Raw genomic sequence first — 18,815 nt, forward strand, 5'->3', positions numbered from 1 at the left:
CATCTCTCTTGTAACCTGCTTGGTGGGAAATATCCCAATATATGGGCTTTTTCCTTGATGACAGTGGGACAGAATAATTTCTGTTGCTCTGATGTGCAGGAGTTCTGAATGTGCATGTTTTTCTTGTTGCCTTGCATAACTGAAAGAGAGTAGGTTTAGATTACATATTAGGGGAAAATTCTTTACTGTGAGGGTGGTGAGGCACTGGAACATGTTGCCCAGAAAGGTAATAGGTGTCCTGTCCTTGGAGGTGCTCAAAGCCAGGCTGGAACCTGGTCTAGTGCAAGCTGTTCCTGCCCATGGCAGCAGGGGTTGGAACTAGATGATCTTTATGATCTGTTCAAACCCAAACCACTCTATGATTCTGTGATCCAGAAGAGTAATGCTACAAGGATGTTCTCCTGTGTCAGGTCACTGGAATTTTTCAGTTAATTTCCATGATTTCTAATGCTGTCCTAAAACCTGAAAGGAGGTGGAATGAACCAGGGAATCTTAGTACAAATGTAAAAAAAAGTTTAATCAAATATAAGATTCATAAATACATATAAAATGAAAATGTGAGTTTTGTGTGATCTGTCAGGCACTAATCTGAATGCTGTGTATTCTATGATCCTCATGAAGATTTAATAACAGCATTTTAAGCTTTATTAAAAACACCTGGCAAAAATCCACCTTGACCTGTGTTGTTCTGTAACTAATGAGTGCAATGTGAAAGAGCCCTAATTTGAGATTTATGATAGCTCAAGTATCCCTTGTGCATAAAAGCAGTGAGTAATGTTCTGCCTGTCTTAAAAATGCTCATCAAGGAGTATGGATTAACAGCTGATTAATCTGGAAAGGAAACAGGTATATGGAAAGAACTATGTATGTCTTAATGGTTTCCCAGAGATGCTTCTACAGAAATAGTGAACATGAAGACTATCTGAGTGTAATATTTTTTTATTGCTTGTTTGTTTGGTTCTTAAATTTCACTAACTTTGTGTAGGAATCTGTAGTTCAGAGAATATGTAACATCAAGGAGAGGTAAAGGAAGTATCCGGCAATGTTGCATTCTCAGGACTATGAAGATAATTTTAAGATCTGCTTTTGCCTTTCAGTATCCATCTGTAATTAATGTTTATTATAAAAAACCCTAACAGTGCCAGTGCAGTGCATTATAGAATACCTTCTATAAGCAAGCATTTGTGCTTGGTGAAAAGGAGATTGTGAAAATATTCCATATTTCTATATTTGGTTGACACTTGTAAAATTTCAATCAAGTTTTTCAACAGCTTTTAAAAACTATTTTCATCTTTCATGGTGTTGTGGTTTTATCCCAGCCAGCAACTGGCCCTGCAGAGCCACTTGCTCAGTCCCCCACCATCAGGATCAGGGAGAGAAGGGTAAAAGCTGGGTTAAAACAAAGACAATTTAATAGGAAAAGGAAAGGCACACACAAGCAAAGCAAAACAAGGGATTTGTTCAGCCCTTCCCATGGGCAGGCAGGTGTTCAGCCGTCTCCAGGACAGTAGGGCCCCACCACATGTAACAGTGACTTGAGAAGACAATTTTTCCTTCCTCTTTCTTCCTTCTACTTTATATACTGAACCATGATGCCATGTCATCTGGCATATTTATTTGGTCAGTTGGGGTCATCTGTCCTGTGTCTCCTTCCAAATTACCATGCACTCATAGTCTCCTCACCAGGGTGTCAATTAAAAAAATTTCTCTGTATTATCAACCCTGTGTTCAACACAAATCCAAAACACAGCCCCATGACAGCCACTGCAAAGAAAATTAACTCTACCCCAGCCAAAACCAGCACACATAAATATTTTATTCTTTTTTCAGATTCTTTTTCTATGAAGAAAATGGTAATACAATTGTGTGGGCTTTTTTATAGAGTGCTTAAAAATAGTTAATGCAAGACTCAGTCCCTTACTTACTGATTTCTGTACCAAGGGAGGCATCTCCCATATCCCTCTTTGTTCTTGTCATGGTTTTGTAGGTTTGGGCCTACTTTAGGGAGATCTTTCCTCTTTGATGTACATAGAATACTGTATCTTTGTTAAATGTAAGTGAAATAAACTTTAAAAACGTACAACCCATTGCCTTGAAAACCATGCTCTGTGTGTACCTCCTTCATGAGGGCTTAGATCATGACTTGTTTCAGCATTTAACATAACTTAAATGATTTTATTTGTACTTTTTCTTTCACCTCTTACATACTGTAAGCATATAAACTGGCAAATTAATGATTCTGCTTCAATGGAGTTTGCTGCCAATACTGTTCTCCACACTATAGTCCTTTGACATTATTGTAATTGTGAATTGTTTTTAGTGAGAAGGTGAGGGTAAAAAGGGTAAAAGATTCTGACAGAGCCTCAGGCATTTTGCAATGCCAGCTGCTTCTTATCTGAGAGGTAAAGGACCCTCTGAAAGAAAAGGCTTATAAGATATAGCTACTAAAAAACTTATTATGTGACTTGATAGTTTTGTGTTGATGAAATGTGCTTCTTGAAATTCTTCTCTATTTTGGGAAGGTTTGATGTTAATGTTTCCACTTTAATATGCAAGTGGTCAAAAGTAATTTTACTTTCAATGAATTGAGAAATTAGCTGGCTTGACAATCACATCTCTTGAGCTGATAAAATGTAATGCCTGTCTTGGTTTCTACTATGAGAGACCAAAGAGAGAACATGAAGTCCTCATGCATGTTTCTCCAGTGTGCTAAAATCTATGAGAAAAAGGCCTTGCTAAAAGATTACGTATCATCAAATGTCTCTTTGGAAGAACATTAGGCTTATGATCTACCTTAAAATTAAGATGGAGCGTAAAGTGGCTATCTTTGGGAGTTCCCTCCTTCCCCATTCAAATGTTCATTGTGGCTGGTTTTCCAACTGAGAATAAGAAACAGAAAAAGAGTATCTCCTGTAATTGCAGGGAACATTCTTATCTCCAGAGATGAATTGGATGGATAGGTTGATATTCTTTTTACCATTTCAAAATCCAAGTTGTTTTTGTTCCATTCTTGCACAGCAATAAAGAAGGGATCTTGGCTTAGCAGGCTGCAGCAGACTTGTATAGTATTGCTGCACTGATGAGGAGGAATATTGTTACAGGAGCTTAAGTCTAGGAAAAGATTTGAGAAATGGGTTTTAAGCTGCCTTGAAAAATCTCCTGCGTGTCCTGTGCATTTGCATGTACTTCTGTCAGTACTGTTCTTCTGCTCAAGTAAAGCATTTCCTACTTTAACCTTTGCTTTGAATGTGGGCTATTTTTATGCTGCAGTGTATCCCATAATTTCCTCACTGTGATACTCTTTCCATATAGGGCAGGTGATACTTTTTTGTGTTTACCACATACTGCCAGAATGGGACTCTTCTAATATAACTTTTATTTGCTGTTTTCTTTTCCTGTATTTTTCATATTTCCAGTCCCATCCCTTCTGAAATTCCTCGTTGTGTCTTAAAGGAATAATCATTTAAACAAAGGAAAAAAGTGAAACCAGCCATTTTTTGTTGAGACTGACTGTACTTAAAATAAGTACAATATGAGATTTTGAAAGAGGAAAATACTCCTTTATCCTCAAGAAGAGTTGAGCCTTCCAAAAGATACCAAACATAACAAAAGACTTAACTAATTTTTATTTTCTATTGCTGTTGTACATCACATAGAACTGTGTGATATCTAGAGATGTGTTTCTGGAACATTGCAGTATGCATGTAAGTACTGTGGTCAAAGTAGCTTGAAGAGTATCATTATTGTTGAACTAATCACCATAAGAAGTTTATACAAGCCTATGAACTGGTAAGCTTAAGAAGATGGTACAGTAAAATGTCCTCGTAGCTTACTAATTGCTGTTATAATTTGCAATTAAAAAAGAAGTTATTGATTTCACTTGGTATTGTCTTCCATTTTTTTCTGTATTTTTTTCTTGCCCTTTTCTTCTGCTTTCCCCTTTTCCTGCTGTAAAAGCACAAACTCTTCAAGGTTTTGGAAATTTAAAATTGTCTGTGTACATTGAGAATATATCAAGACCAAAATATAATAGAACTAACTAGAATATTGTAGATCTGCACTTTACTCTGAATCAAACTGCCTGAGAGGCATTGATTGCAAAATTGAAATATTTCATGTTGTTGTGATCCTTTCCTCTTTCCCCTTTCCCCTTTCTTTTTCCCCTCCTTCTTTTCTATTGAAAAGATTGTACATCAGGGCTGGTATTGGTACCATTGCTCAGAGTTAGGTACTATAAACTTATTAAATACTAGGAACAGAAATATTTCCACTGTCTTTAGTTTCATTAACTAAATTGTTTCTTCAGTTTTGTAGTATTATCATTGCTTACCACTTATCATTAGCCAAAAAAAGGCCACCCCAAAATAAAGCATATATAATAATGCTCTTGTTTGAATTTCTGCCTAAATGAATCATTAGTAAGTGACTTTAAGGTCACTCCTTCAGAGTGGCTTAAGCAATGTTTGTTTCCCACGGTTCTCATGCTTTTTCTTTATAATGTTTCAGCTCATCCACCATATACCATGTGCTTTAGAGTGAAATTCTACCCACACGAACCCTTGAAGATTAAAGAAGAGCTCACCAGGTACTTTTTGGTTTGTGGTTTTTTTTTTGGTTCTTTTTTATTCTGTACATTTAATGTGCTTTGCTAATGTGGTAGTTTTAGTTTACAGCTGGGTGGAAACACTAATTTTGTGCAGTGGTTTTGGTTTGTTAATTTAAATTTTTTTAAATTTTGACATTTTTTGGTTAATGTATTAAAGAATGTGGTGGGTTTGGTGTTGGTCAATTATTAATATACTTTTTTGTTATGAGATAGAATTATGAGAAAGGTAAAGCAGGTTTAAAATTTTTAAAGGGTATGAAAAAAATTTATTAGAAGTAATCAGAAGGAAAAAAAAGTAGAAAGAATTAAAATAAATTTTTTAAAACACTTTTTTATCTCACAAGTTTTTTATCTTATTGATAATGTAAAGGAACTGAACTTAAGATTTTTAGTTAGTTTACTATTTTTAAAATACTTTTAGTTTACTTGGGGGGAGAAATTTTTTTAAGGTTATGGAGATTTTTTTATAAGAGGAAAAAATAGGTTATGTTTTTTAATTTTGTTATGAATAGTAGCTGTTTGGGGAACTTTGTTATTGTGAATTTTTTTTTTTTATTTTTGTAAGTTTTTTTATAGTTTGTTGTTAGGTTATGTTGACTTATGGGGTATTGTTTTAAAGATGAGTTTTTTAAAGGTAAAAGTTTTTATTATTTATTTTTAAAATTGGTTTTGAGAACAATTTTTTTTGGAAGTATAGGAATTTTTTTCTTGTTTAAATTTCTTATGAGATTATAGTTATTTTAATATTTATTTTAATATGGGTGCTTTTATTTTATATTAATTTGAATATTTTTTATATTTTTATAGTTTATGTGTTATAAGAAAAGAGACCCTTTTTGTAGTTTATAAGAGGATTTTAGTTTTAAAAATAAGTTATCTCTTCCTCCCTCCCATCTGGGACTTAATTTTTTTAAATTGACTTTGCTGTTTTCATACTGGTTTTTTATGTGTTTGTGTATTTTTTTTTCACTTGAAGGAGTATTGAAGTACTGAAAGGGGTAATATTATGGTTGAGGTTTACTTGACTTGTTGGTAACTTGCGGTGGGGAGCTGCGTCTGGGCTGTGTCAGGATCAGCCTCATGGTTGGTTTTTGGTTTTTTGGGCGGACTGCAGGAGTCTCTGGTCTCAGCCGCGCTGGAGGGAGGGGACCTGACGGAAGATCTTTACAGCCCTGGCTAGCCCTGCTCCGGCCAGGCCTCTGCAGCCTCCCTCACCTTCCTGCCCAGCAGCTGCTGGGGCCCGGCCTGGCCAGAGCCGAGCCGACTTGGGGGACCGGCGGACGGCCCAGGGAGGGGGGAAGGGGCCCGGCCCATGGCAGGACTGCCCAGCCCAGCTGGGGCCGAGACGGGTGCCCACCACTTCCTCACCAACCTTCCCTTCCCTTCCCTTCCCTTCCCTTCCCTTCCCTTCCCTTCCCTTCCCTTCCCTTCCCTTCCCTTCCCTTCCCTTCCCTTCCCTTCCCTTCCCTTCCCTTCCCTTCCCTTCCCTTCCCTTCCCTTCCCTTCCCTTCCCTTCCCTTCCCTTCCCTTCCCTTCCCTTCCCTTCCCTTCCCTTCCCTTCCCTTCCCTTCCCTTCCCTTCCCTTCCCTTCCCTTCCCTTCCCTTCCCTTCCCTTCCCTTCCCTTCCCTTCCCTTCCCTTCCCTTCCCTTCCCTTCCCTTCCCTTCCCTTCCCTTCCCTTCCCTTCCCTTCCCTTCCCGGAACTTCCCTTCCCTTCCCGGAACTTCCCTTCCCTTCCCGGAACTTCCCTTCCCTTCCCGGAACTTCCCTTCCCTTCCCTTCCCGGAACTTCCCTTCCCGGAACTTCCCTTCCCGGAACTTCCCTTCCCTTCCCGGAACTTCCCTTCCCGGAACTTCCCTTCCCGGAACTTCCCTTCCCGGAACTTCCCTTCCCTTCCCGGAACTTCCCTTCCCGGAACTTCCCTTCCCGGAACTTCCCTTCCCTTCCTGGAACTTCCCTTCCCGGAACTTCCCTTCCCTTCCCGGAACTTCCTTTTGCTTTCTTTTTTCTTTCTTTCCTTCCTTTTGCTTTCTTTTTTCTTTCTTTCCTTCCTTTTTTTTTTTAATTCCGCTGAAATAATCTGGAAAGTTTAATTCAGCCCTAACGATTTCAAGACATTTATGTATAATCTTACTTAATTTTTTCTTGGGTGTGTCTTTGGGATCACAAATAAGATAATATTTTCAAAGTAGTGGCAAACCTTAAACAAACTGATACAGAGGTGCAATATATTCATATTTTTCAGTACAGCTGCTTTGGAGGGTAAGAATTCTTGCTGCTTATGTTGGAATTTTGAAATTTTTGCTGTGAAAACAGAGTTGTACAACAGCTCAGTTGTGCTTAATGAATGGGAGCTTTGTCCTTTCTACTGGCCATTGTGAATATTCTGTTGCTCTGGGTATTTTTCCAAGAAGTGTAAATGGGGGGTAATGTAGGAAAGTAGCTCTTTTGAGCTCTTTGCCAGCTGTGCAGGACTGTGTGTATGCTTTACCACCTTGTTAGTGAGCAGACCATGCTGCTGACTGCTGGCTGCGTGCCTCAGCACTTGTTGCCTTGGGTTCTTGGTTGATTATTTCCTCAAGCACTGCATGTGCTTGTGCTCACAAGCCACTTCAAGAATGTAGGGGATCCCACTGTCACTGGCCTCATACTGAAAGTTTCAGAAACAGCTTGTGTTCTGCTGAATGGTACATTTGTAGTTTGTATAGAACAGTTGGAGCATGCTGTTATTTTATAGGTATTTATCTTGGATGAGATATTAAAACTGTACAGCTGAGTGAACAGGTTGTAAACCAGGAAGTCAATGGATTTCCATTATTTGCTACTGTTTGTCCTTGGATGAACATTTTACCTTTTATGATCCAGAGTATGATAGTATAGACCTTTCTCATTCAAGAGTCTAAATTAATTGACTTTTTAAAAACTTGGATATCCTCCCAGGATAAGTTTCTGAAATACAAAGCACCAAGAATTGGTTCACTGATGTTTATTATGCTGTGAGTATGTTTTAGTCTTTGCTGGGATATTTTAAATAAATTTTAAAGTCAAATTTGTTGTATGAAAAATGGGTTACAGTATTTTATAAAAATTAATACCAATAAGAACTTAAAAAGAAGAAATAATTTGAGACATCATTAATTCAACATGTTTTTGTATCTGATCATTTTAATAGTTTCCCAATGTTGTTATTTGGGAAGCTTTGCTTCATCTCTGCCATATATCTTACATAATAACAAAATACAGAAAATGCTCCTGAAATGAGCAAGTGAATTGCCATCATGTTACACATCTCTGAGAATTTGCTTCATGACCAAAGCAGAGGGTCAGATTCTAGGTGATGCTCTAGATTGGCTGGAGTTATTTTTTTTCCCTTGAATTGCAGTGATTGGTGAAATTCAAGCAGAAAATGTTCGTTAGCATTTTACAGAGGACAGCCATGAAACCTTGAGGACTAGTTGGCTCCTTGGTAGACTTTTGCTTTGCCTTTTTTTTTAGTGCTGCTGTGTTCACTTGACAGTCATATTTTTTGCTGAGTGTTCTTAAGATGTTTTGAAAATAAATTAATAATATTGTCACTCTTTGACTTAAAAACCATCTGTACTTTGCAGCTGTATGTACAGTCAACTGAGTGAAAGTAATAGTGTTTTGCATTTCTGTTACTCTCCGTGCCTATGGATGTCATACCTGCTCTCCCACTTCTTCAGCTGGTGGAAATCTGATGGATGTCTGTGGTCCCCATTTAAATAATGAAATTAAGTTACAGTAGCACATTCTATCACATTGCTTACCACTCTGTTTCAGAACATTAATTAACCCTGTGGTTAATCCCTCATATGGATTATTGTTGATGCATTCTTTTTAAAAGCTTTATAGGAATAAATCTTTAATGAAGCATCTTAGAGACATCAGAGAGACTTACAAGTCTTAAAAAGAACTGGTTTTCCTACTCTTCCATAGAAAAAGCTGATGTGAAAAAATTACCTGCTCAATACATGAAGCTTTGTGTCTACAGAGTAAAGGTTTGATTTCTGTGAAAGCAGTATAACATGGGTATAGACACTATTCAGAATTTAGACATCACTTGCAGGAAGAAAATTTAAGAGCCCAACCTATAGGTTGGGCTTGACTGTAATAATTGACTTGCTCTGTGGTTTAACATGTGAAACTATTTTCAGAAAATGAAGGTGGAGAATGACCTATCTGAAGTCATCACTACATCTATGATATCACAGAAAAAAGCCCCTGCAGTAGTCTGAAAACATGTGTACACTGTGTGTTCAGAGGTCAGGAGTGCCTTGAGCAACAGATGATGCTGCATTCTTTCCTGTCACTGCATTTTATTACACTACTAAGGACAACTAAGAAAATTGCCAGTCATATTGTACCTTTCCAGCCACTTACTTTCATCTTCTCTTGTTTTAATTAACAACCATTTTCATAGCTATACTTTTGAAATAAATTCAGTGTCTGCCTTTGGATGTCAAGGCACTCTGAATTACTATTGCTAAAGGAGAAATTCTGTGGAAAATATTTCTGCCTCTTACTATGGAAGAGAGGGTCTGTGTGGTCCTTAGTCACTGTTTTCTCTAGAGTGAGCTGGTGTTAGGATCGTAATTCACAAGTTATCTTCAAAGGCCATGAGAATTGTTGCTTTGATCTCTCTTGCTTATGTAGTAATAGACCACCTGAAACCCAACTTGTTGCTGAAGTCCAAATCTTAATGCACATCAGCTCATCATCTTAGTGGATGTCAAGATGGATTTAGAAGATCTGTCCTTATTTTTAGAAATAGCTTCCACAGCAGAGCACTGAGGCTGCACATTTGAAACATGTTTGAGAAAGACTAAGGATACACTTTTTAATTAGGCAGTTTTCCCAATGCCTTTTAAAAAATTGAAATGAGAAAGTGGCAAGGATTTAACTTATTTTTCTCAAATTATTTGGCCTTTGCATGTGCACTGGAGGCTCAGCAGACTGCCACACAAGCAGTGTGTATATATACTTTAGAATGGTTTGTATAATCTTTTAAATGGATAAATATGCTCAGCTTTAGTAGAAGAGTGATGCTCCTTGTAGTGTGCTCTTCTTGCACCTGCTAAAAGAAGATGCTCCTTGTAGCTTCTGACTGGATGCCTGGCATCAGCCAAAGCCTTTCTCTCACATTTCTACACAGCTAGACCTCTCACATGGGAGAGAAAATGTAATGAAGGGTCCATGAATTGAAATAAGGAGCAGGAGAGATCACTCACCAAATACCATCATGGGGAAAATAGGGTGCAATTTGAGACAGTAATTGAATATTTTACTAAAAAATCAGAGCAGGATAATGAGAAGTAAAATAAGACCTTAAAAATGCCTTCCCCCCCCACCCCTCTGTCCTTCCCAACTCTACCTGCTCCTTCAGTGGCACCAAGAAATGGGAAAAGGGTTATGGGTTATTCATCACAAGTTGTTTCTTCCACTGCTCAGGGAGAGGGGACCTTCCCCTCCTGCACTGTAGGAGACAGTTCTCCATTAACTTCTCTGATGTGAGCCCATCTCATGAGCAGCAGCTCTCAGTGACCTGCTTCAATGTGAGTCCCTCCCAAAACTGCTGCAGCATAGGTCACTCTTCCACAGGGTGCAGTCCTCCAAGGACAGGCTGCTCCAGTGGGGGCTTCTCTCTCCACGGGCCTCCCATGAGTTCACAGCCTCCTCAGGCATCACAGAATTAACTAGGTTGGAAAAAACATCTGAGATCGTAGAGTCTAACCTATGACCTAACACAACCTACAGTCAACTAGACCATAGCACCAAGTGCCACATCCAGTCTTTCCCTAAACACCTTCAGGGATGGTAACTCTACCACTTCCCTGGGCAGCCTATTCCAGTGCCCAGTCACCCCTTCTGTGAAGAACTTCTTCCAAATGTCCAACCTAAACCTCCCCTGGTGCAGTTTAAGACTGTTTGCTCTTGAACTGTCGCTGGTTGCCTGGGAGAAGAGACCAAGCCCCACCTGGCTGCATCCTCCTTTCAAATAATTTTAGAGAACAATAAGGTTTCCCCGAGCCTCCTTTCTCCAGGCAAAACAACTCCAGCTCCCTCAGCTGCCTCCTTGTAGCACTTGTGCTCCAGTTCCTTCCCCTTTTTGTCCTTCTCTGGACTAGCTCCAGCACCTCATTGTCCTTCTTGAAGTGAGGGCCCCAAAACTTGACAAAAGACTATAGGTATGGCCTCACCTGTGCTGAGTACAGAAGAAGAATGACTTCCCTAGTTCCTCTGGACACTGTTTTTGATAAAGGCTGGGATGCCATTGGTCTTCTTGGCCACCTGGACATGCTGCTGGCCCATGTTCAGCCCCTTTCTTTTCATGGCTCTGTAAAGCATAGAAAATGTGTTCTCTTATTTGTGATATTACATACTTCTACGTTGTAGTTAGTGTTTAGTGGAGATTCATGCTTTGGCAGGAAACCGGTGCTCCTGTAGTGTATTTGATGATATCTACTGTGGAAGATAAAATGCAAAGTTGGTATTCAGAATAATATGCATAAAGAACTCAAAAATTCTCCTGGGTAGAAGGACACCCAATCCAGGAATATTGTAAACACATTCATTTGCCTTCTGCCACTCTGTATCTAAGTACACACCGTACCATGGAAAAGAGTAGTGAGTCAAAGTCAGACACCATGCTGAGGTAGCAATTTTTGAAGAATTGGTAGATCTCTGGAGGTGACCATATCTGTCAGCTGGAAAGACTGAACAGCACTGGGAGATACATTGCTATGGGAATAAACTGTATGAAGTGACTTGAACAAAATAGAAAATCATTATGTGGCTAAATCACAATGTTTGGCTGTGGGAAAGCTTTCTTGCCTCGCTGAACATCTTAAAATAGATAAATCGTCTGTTAAGCAGCTAGCCACATGGTCTCTGGGGCTCATGATGCCTGCTTAAAAACAAGAATAGATATTGCTGACCCTTAGTCTGCATGGCAGGAAAGGTTTGGCTGACCTGAAGTTGAGTCATCTGTACTGCAAACAGATAATAGATGGAAATGAGGTTATTCCAATGAGAGACATTTGTGAATGTAAGCATAAGTTTACTAGCTTCTTATTAAGCTTGAATACTTAGAGCTGTAAATCAGGTTATAAGGATATGCCAGGGCTTGGAAAAAACAGCTATGGTGGAGGGACACGTGAAGAAGCAAAATCAGATCTGATTTTGCAAGTTATTTTTGTAAGTGTATACAGTTTTAAGTATATACATACACCTTAGTGAATTTAGGAGTCAGGTATACATTCATAAGTTTTTGCTAACCTGGGTCATAAATTACTATATCAGGATTACAGGAAGTATCTGAAGTTTAGTTAGCCTTCGGCAAAATGTACAAACATTCCTTTCAGTTGAAAATACATTTATCTTCTTCATTTGAAAGAGCTCAAAAGTTTTAGTCCTATTCCAGGCTGCCCTTCTTGCTTTGGAGATCTCAGCCTGTCTTCATAGGACAGGTGCTCTGTCCCTCTGATCAATTTGGTGGCTCTTTAGATTTGTTCCAACAAGTCCACCTATTTCTTGTATTGCAGACCCCAGATCTGGATGCAGTCTCCAGGTGGGGTCTCACCAGAGCAGAGTAGAGGGGCAGAATCCCCTCCGTTGACCTGCTGCTCACACCTCTTCTGATGCAGCCCAATATATGATTGTCCTTCTGGGCAGTCATTACATCCTCTTGGGTTATGTTGAACTTTTCATCCACCAACATCCCCAAGTCCTTCTTTTCAGGGGTGCTCTCAAGTCATTCTCCATCTGGCCTGTATATGTGCTTTGTATTGCTCTGACCCATGTGCAGGACTATACAGCTGGCCTTGTTGAACTTAATGAGGTTTCCACAGATGTGTGTGGAAACAGGCTTGTTTCTCAATACTGTTAAGGTCCCCCTGGATGGCATCACTTCCCTCCAGCTATGTTGACAGACCCCCACACGGCTTGGTTTTGTTGGCAAATGACACTGAGGATCTTTGATTGTGGTCAGCAACAAAATATTTGCTTAGAAATTACATATGTTGATCTGTTGACCTCACAGCTTGGATAACAATCCATGTTCTGAAATCTTGGGTGGGTTTTTTGGGCACTGCTTAAAAGTACTGTGTTCACACAGTTTGGCCTCAAGCTAATAGTCATTCTGGAGAATGGCATCCCATTTTTTCACCCTGGAAATCTTACCAAAATTTTTGTGTAGGGACTGCTCAGTTGCCCAAGTTATATATGGTATTTACATCAATATACTGAACCTTTTCTGGTGCACTTTCATTGCAAATTAAGAATTTTTACTTCATCGCAGTGAGTCCTCTGGTGCACTCTGTTACAGGTAGTTCCTCGGGATCTACCTGTAGAATAGCAGTGACCAACATACAGAAGTGAATTTGTGAGCTGTTACTGGACATTGATTACAGGGGGGAAAAAAGGTGCTGAAAAGAAAAAAAAACCAAAACCAAAACCAAAAACAACCCTTGAAGTGTAAAGATCCTGTAGATTTTGCAATGCAGTGAAGGGATGTGTTTACAATGAGAGAAGATTGCTTTTCTCATTGATAACTGTATCCCATTTATTGTATTCAGTAAAAATTCAAGGAAAGGAGAAAAGTTTCTCTTGCCCTTCAGATAGTATTTCCAGGCTTGCTTTTGATGCAGAAGCTCATGATATGACCAGGTAACAGAAACAGGCAACTTGGACGAAATATATCTGACATTACTGTTAAACTTCATAAACTACATTTTTATTGGCTATGCTGTATGTTGCTCAAGGTTGGAGATGACTGGCAGTATCAAGAAATGTCCTGACAGTCTGCAGAAGCCACTGAGTCTTGATATAGCCCTCTAGATGGTAGATTTTGTCTAGATGAAGCATGTTTGAATGGATTATTTTCCCAGAGGGGTGAAGTGGCTGAATGGTGTGGCTGTAACCTGTTAGGTGCTGGGAAAGAATCTGTGAGTGATAGAAGCTCTCTGTGGTAGAAGGCAGAGGACAGGTAGAAAGAACCTTTTGTTTTCTTCTCCCCATTTCTTTAGAGAAAGAGATGAGTGGGAGAGGTGACCCCCTCATGCTAGGCAGGTGCCCCACGCCTATGGCACTTTAGGCCTCATGAAGTTACTGCTCACTTCAAACATCATCTGGGATTCCTTACAGTTTAAAAAGGAAAAACCAAAAAAATCAAAACCAAACCAAACTAAATCAAACTGAAAGAAACCCTGTTATAGGTAAAAATTGACCCAGCCAAATTAAAAAAGGAAAAAAAATTATTATAGAAATCAAATTCTTTCAGCCAGCCACAAAGAAGAGGACAGTGCCGAGCCCGGGATCGGCACTGGGTGACACACAGGTCCGACTGCTCTAGCGGAGGGTCTCCTATGCTTCACCCCATCCGTCCTGCGCCAGCAGTTTTTATACAGTTTATTTTGCTTGAGGATGGGATTTCGGCGATCAGCCTTTTCTTTCCATTCAAAGTCCCACATATTCATAAAGTCACTTTTCTCTGTGCCGGGTTGAACAATCCGAGGTCCGAGAAGTGATACACATCAATGATGGAGTTACAGGAACCCGGCATTGAGATGCATCCTCCAGAGGTTCCAGCGATCCCATAGTTGTCGGGACAATCATCACCTGGGAGTTCCTGGATTATCTCAAGAAACAGCCCATCTCCAAGCGAGCCATGTATATTAACTTGTAAATGAAGCCTTGTCTACCATAGTTTCGACATACATGAGGCAGCCCCCCTTGCCCTGGTCCACTTGCTTTGTGTCTATATTTTAATCATATAAAAACTCCTACCCATATATCACTTTATAGGTGTGAATTATGCCTATTACACATAACAATCCCTCCCCTTCTATATTAACACCTTAATTTGTGCTTTTCTAAAAACTCTACATTTCGTGATCCCTTGTTTGATCCATTTTGGTCATCTTCTAATACTCAAACTTCCCTAGTTCCTTGTGATGCCATCGCCTCATTCCTTCCTGGGAATTTCTTGGTAAAGTTTGTAAGTGTCTCCCCCCCTCCCCTTTATTTGTCCTTCAAACCTGGCCAAGGCCTCAGCTGCTCTGCTGTGTGGGTTTTCTTCTTCTAATTTCATGATTTTTGATACCTGATTGAATTTTCCTGTAGCACATTCTGGATCCGTGGGCAGGCCGCCACCTGTACCACCGAGTGGATTAGTCTGATAAACAGGGTATTAGGCAGGGCAGGAATATGATTCCAGCCACAGAACATACAATAAAAAATATTATTTTTTTCCACCTGGCCCCATTAAACAAGTGGTCCCACCAGGATGCTTGGAGTATTGAATTCCATTTCTGTACAGGAACATGTGCTACACGTTTGATCTCAGTTGCTAGGTCTCTAATAGTTTCCCCGTAATCATCAATTTCTATGCAACATTCCGACTCATTAAATTTCCCACAAACTCCTCCTTCCTCGGCCAGCAAATAGTCGAGAGCTATTCTATTTCAATATACAAAAGCTCTCGTTTGGGAATGCTGCTTAGATAGCAGTTCAAGGGCATCCGAGGTGTGGTTGGATACAATTTCTACCACAGCCTGTAGTCTTATTAGGCGGTTTAATAAGTAGATTGGGGTCCTGTACCCCCTGGTCCCATCCTGGGCCCACATAGCAGGACCATAGTATTCTATTATCCTTTCTGCGGGCCACTATTCCTCACTCCAGGTCTGACCCCCACCAAAGATAGGGAACTTCTTTTTCCAGCTCCTCTTTTCCCTGCTTAAGGTCTCGTATAAGGGAGCCCCTAATGAACTGCGCTCAGAGCAAGGTAGGGTAAAGAAAACAGGTCTTAATAATCCTACCGTACATGATCCCTTTCATCGCTGAGGTAGCTCACTATATGCCTTCTCTCCACAAATCCAATACAAACCATTCGGGGCTTTCCACTTAACTTTTGTGCTTTCAGGCTCTTTCCAGGGTTGACTTAACTCATTTAAGAACTGGTAAGGGTTAGCTCCAGGGCTTTTGTTCCAACAGAGTCCGATCTTATCACTCCATTCACACTGACCCCCTTTTTCTCGACTCCAGTACCCTGTCAGGCTTTCTGGCTGCCAGATCCGGCTTTTGTTAAAAGAATTAATAGTTAAAGTGGATATACACGGGGTGTATCCCACCACTTCAGTGTATTCTTTCCCTTCTGGGTGAAGGCAGAATGTTCCAATTACTCTTTTGTCTAAGATCCATCCCTCAGGCCTCTGAATTATTCTTGGGGTTTTGGTATCTTCCCATTTTAACAATTGCTCTGGTGCTAAACCCTCACCTTTCCATGGCCACTTCTCTGCGGACTTGAGCCCTCCGCAGATTCAACAATTAGTCAGACCTAATTCCGTGGCAATTATTTGCATTAGATCTACAAATAAATTTTGATCTGATGCAGGTAAGCCCCCATTAGTGTATTGTTTCTTCAGCTGATCATATTGTTCACTTAAGGTTTTTAACCTTTCCTGCTCCATTCTTCTTCTTCTCACCTTTGCCTCCTGTCTTTTTAACTCCTGTGTGACCTAATTTGTTTTGCTTTCTGGGTCCACCCCTTCCCTATTCTTTGAAAAACAAAATATTCTGTCATACTGGAAGCAAGTTCTGTCATCCCTATCTTCTAAAAGATCAAGGATAACAGGTTCATTTTTGAGGGACTTCTTACTTTCATAGTTCAAATTCTTCCCCACACAGTATGTTTTACCTCCCATTACACACATTCCCAACTGGTTGTTGTCATAGCACAGGGGATTTGCCTGAAAATAAGCTACAAACACGGATTCCGTTTTCCCCACAACCCATACAGTACGGTTACACTTATCACAGGCTGAGAGGGACACAGGTTCGGCATTCCTCTTATGCATTTTATGTATTGACTGCCCGTCCTTAGGGGTCGCTCCTTGCAAGTAGAATTTGGTTCTTTTTATTTTGTATTCCCCCTGTTGAGTGCCGTTCTTGGAACAAAGTTCCTTTGCTCCACCCCTGCTGCAGTTTCTCGGGGCTGGGGGTGTCAGACCGCCCGACTCCCCCTGTCCTTCCCGGACAGTCAGTACGCTTTGTCCGCACCCACCTTCGGGGCACTGCCCCTCCAGGTCAGACGTGTTACTTATCATCGTACTAATGTTGAGGCATGTTGCTAGACTCTGGTACATCAGGATTACTCCCACCATTAACATTCCTCTGCCTATACCAACGCCCACTGGGTGGCAACCAGCAGCAGGGCAAACCATCTTCTTGGCAGTAGGAATAGTTTCCTGTGGTTTCATGCCAGGACCAAGCTGCATACCTCCATTTGAAAATGCCTCACCGGTGTAACTTAACAGTGTCTGTGCTGCAGGGTACCTTGTTTAACCATCAGCACTCAACAGCAATGATTCAGGCCTTTGACCGTAGTTTACCCCTTAGCCCATCTTGAAATAAGCGAAACCAAATTGCAGACCCTTGCTCAGTGTTACAAATGAAAAATGATCCAGCCAAATTAAAAAAATAAAAAGAATTTATTTTAGCAATAGAGATCTAACTTAGCCAGCCACAAGGAAAAGGACAGTGCCGAGCCCGGGATCGGCGCTGGGTGCAAGACACAGAGATCAGCCTCAGCAGAGGTTTCACTCTATGCCCCCACACCACCATCCTGGTACAAGTGATTTTTATAGGGAAAATTTTGCCTGAAGCCAGGATTTCGGCATTCAGTCCTTTGTTTCATTCAAAGTCCCATAAGTTGATGAGATTTCCTTCTCGGCGACAAGGTAGAGAAATTCAAAGTCTGGTGTCGTGGAAACTCTTGATGAAATTTACGGGAACAGAGTATTCACATGTATTGGCCTGGGGGGGATGTTCCTGATGATGATCAGCGCCTGGGTGTCTCCATATCGCCTCAGATAAGGCCCATCTCCTGGCGAGCCACATCCCCTTGCTTGTAAATCAGGTTTCAACACACACTCAGTTTTGCCTGAGAAGGGGGGCTTCTAATGCCAAAGGGTACATCCTAACAATTATTTAATATTATATATATACCATGCAAAAAAATGGCGCGAATTATACCTGTTACATATAACAATCCCCCACCTTTTATATTAACCCATTAATTCGCGCCCTACTTATTATTTCTACTAGTTTCTATAGTTTTTCTTTTATCTTACGGTTACAGAGCCTACAACTTCTGAGTATTCTCTACCTTCTCTGCTGAGACAGAAAGTTCCAATTACCCGTTTATCCAACACCCACCAATCCATACAGTACGATTACATTTGCTACAGGCTGGGATGGAAATTTCCCCTGGGCTCTTTTGATGCAATTTATGTGCTGACTGTCCATTTTTGAGGTATTTTAATTTTTCTTTGAATTTATATGCCCCCTGCTGAGTGTCAATTTTAGAACAAGGTTTATTAGGCTTACCCTTACTGCAGTTCCATGGGGTCAGGGGCACTGGGCCTCCTGGGTACTTGCCACTGGATTCCCCTGCTTCAGGGTTAGGTAGGTTACTGAGGCATGTGGCTAGACTCAGGCTCACCAGGATTACTCCCACTGCTAGGATTCCTCTGCCATTCCCTGTGCCCACTGGGGTGCCTCCAGCGGCGGGGTAGACCATCTTCTTGGCAGCAGGAATCTTCGTCAGTGGTTTCGTACTAAGACCGAGCTGCATACCTTCGCTTAAAGGTGCCCCACCAGCGTAATTCAACAGGATCTGCACTGCAGGGTACCTTGTTCAACCTACGGCACTCAACAGTAATGATTTTAGCTTTTGTTTGTAATTTCCCCCTCAATCCGTTCGGATATAGACGAAACCAAATTATTAAATCCAATTGAATCAGTCTCAGCCTGGTGACCAATACCAGAAAATGGCTAGTCAGGTTTTGTTCTTGTTTAAAGCACTTTGCACACAGCCCACTACGTCTTATTCCTCTCCGACAGTGAACAACCCACTTCTTATAACAGTATTCGTGAATGAAATATGCAAAGGGGTAACAGTTACAATCTGGTACAGAGCATCTGACCAAGTTACTCTCGGTCATTTACTAGGCCGGCGCAAAGTTATCTTCAAATCTCCAGGGGAGGAGGTGACTTTCCACTCCGGGGCTCGGTCCTGAAGGTCAATTTTCTTCACCTTTGACGCGTGTGTCCACGCCTTCTCTGCAGTGCATATAGCAGTGTCTGTAGTTAGAAGGAACGATATAGGGTCCCTCCCAATGAGAGGATAGTG

The 18,815-nt window shown here is 40.7% G+C and overlaps 1 protein-coding gene across 5 annotated transcripts in view; it reads left to right on the forward strand.

Annotated features, from left to right (window-relative positions):
* Positions 1 to 18,815, forward strand: part of FRMD3 (FERM domain containing 3) — a 144,526-nt gene that overhangs the window by 75,073 nt on the left and 50,638 nt on the right. For 3 of the 5 annotated variants that reach the window (XM_068176545.1, XM_068176546.1, XM_068176548.1), the window contains one exon: positions 4,507 to 4,585. In XM_068176545.1, coding sequence (XP_068032646.1) covers positions 4,507 to 4,585 — 79 coding nt within the window. Of the gene's footprint in view, positions 1 to 3,790; positions 3,825 to 4,506; positions 4,586 to 13,591; positions 13,611 to 18,815 lie in introns of those variants that run through there. The other 2 variants (XM_068176549.1, XM_068176550.1) reach the window with 2 other exon arrangements.

Source organism: Anomalospiza imberbis, chromosome Z, assembly GCF_031753505.1.
Source record: "Anomalospiza imberbis isolate Cuckoo-Finch-1a 21T00152 chromosome Z, ASM3175350v1, whole genome shotgun sequence".
Classification (NCBI taxonomy): domain Eukaryota; kingdom Metazoa; phylum Chordata; class Aves; order Passeriformes; family Viduidae; genus Anomalospiza; species Anomalospiza imberbis.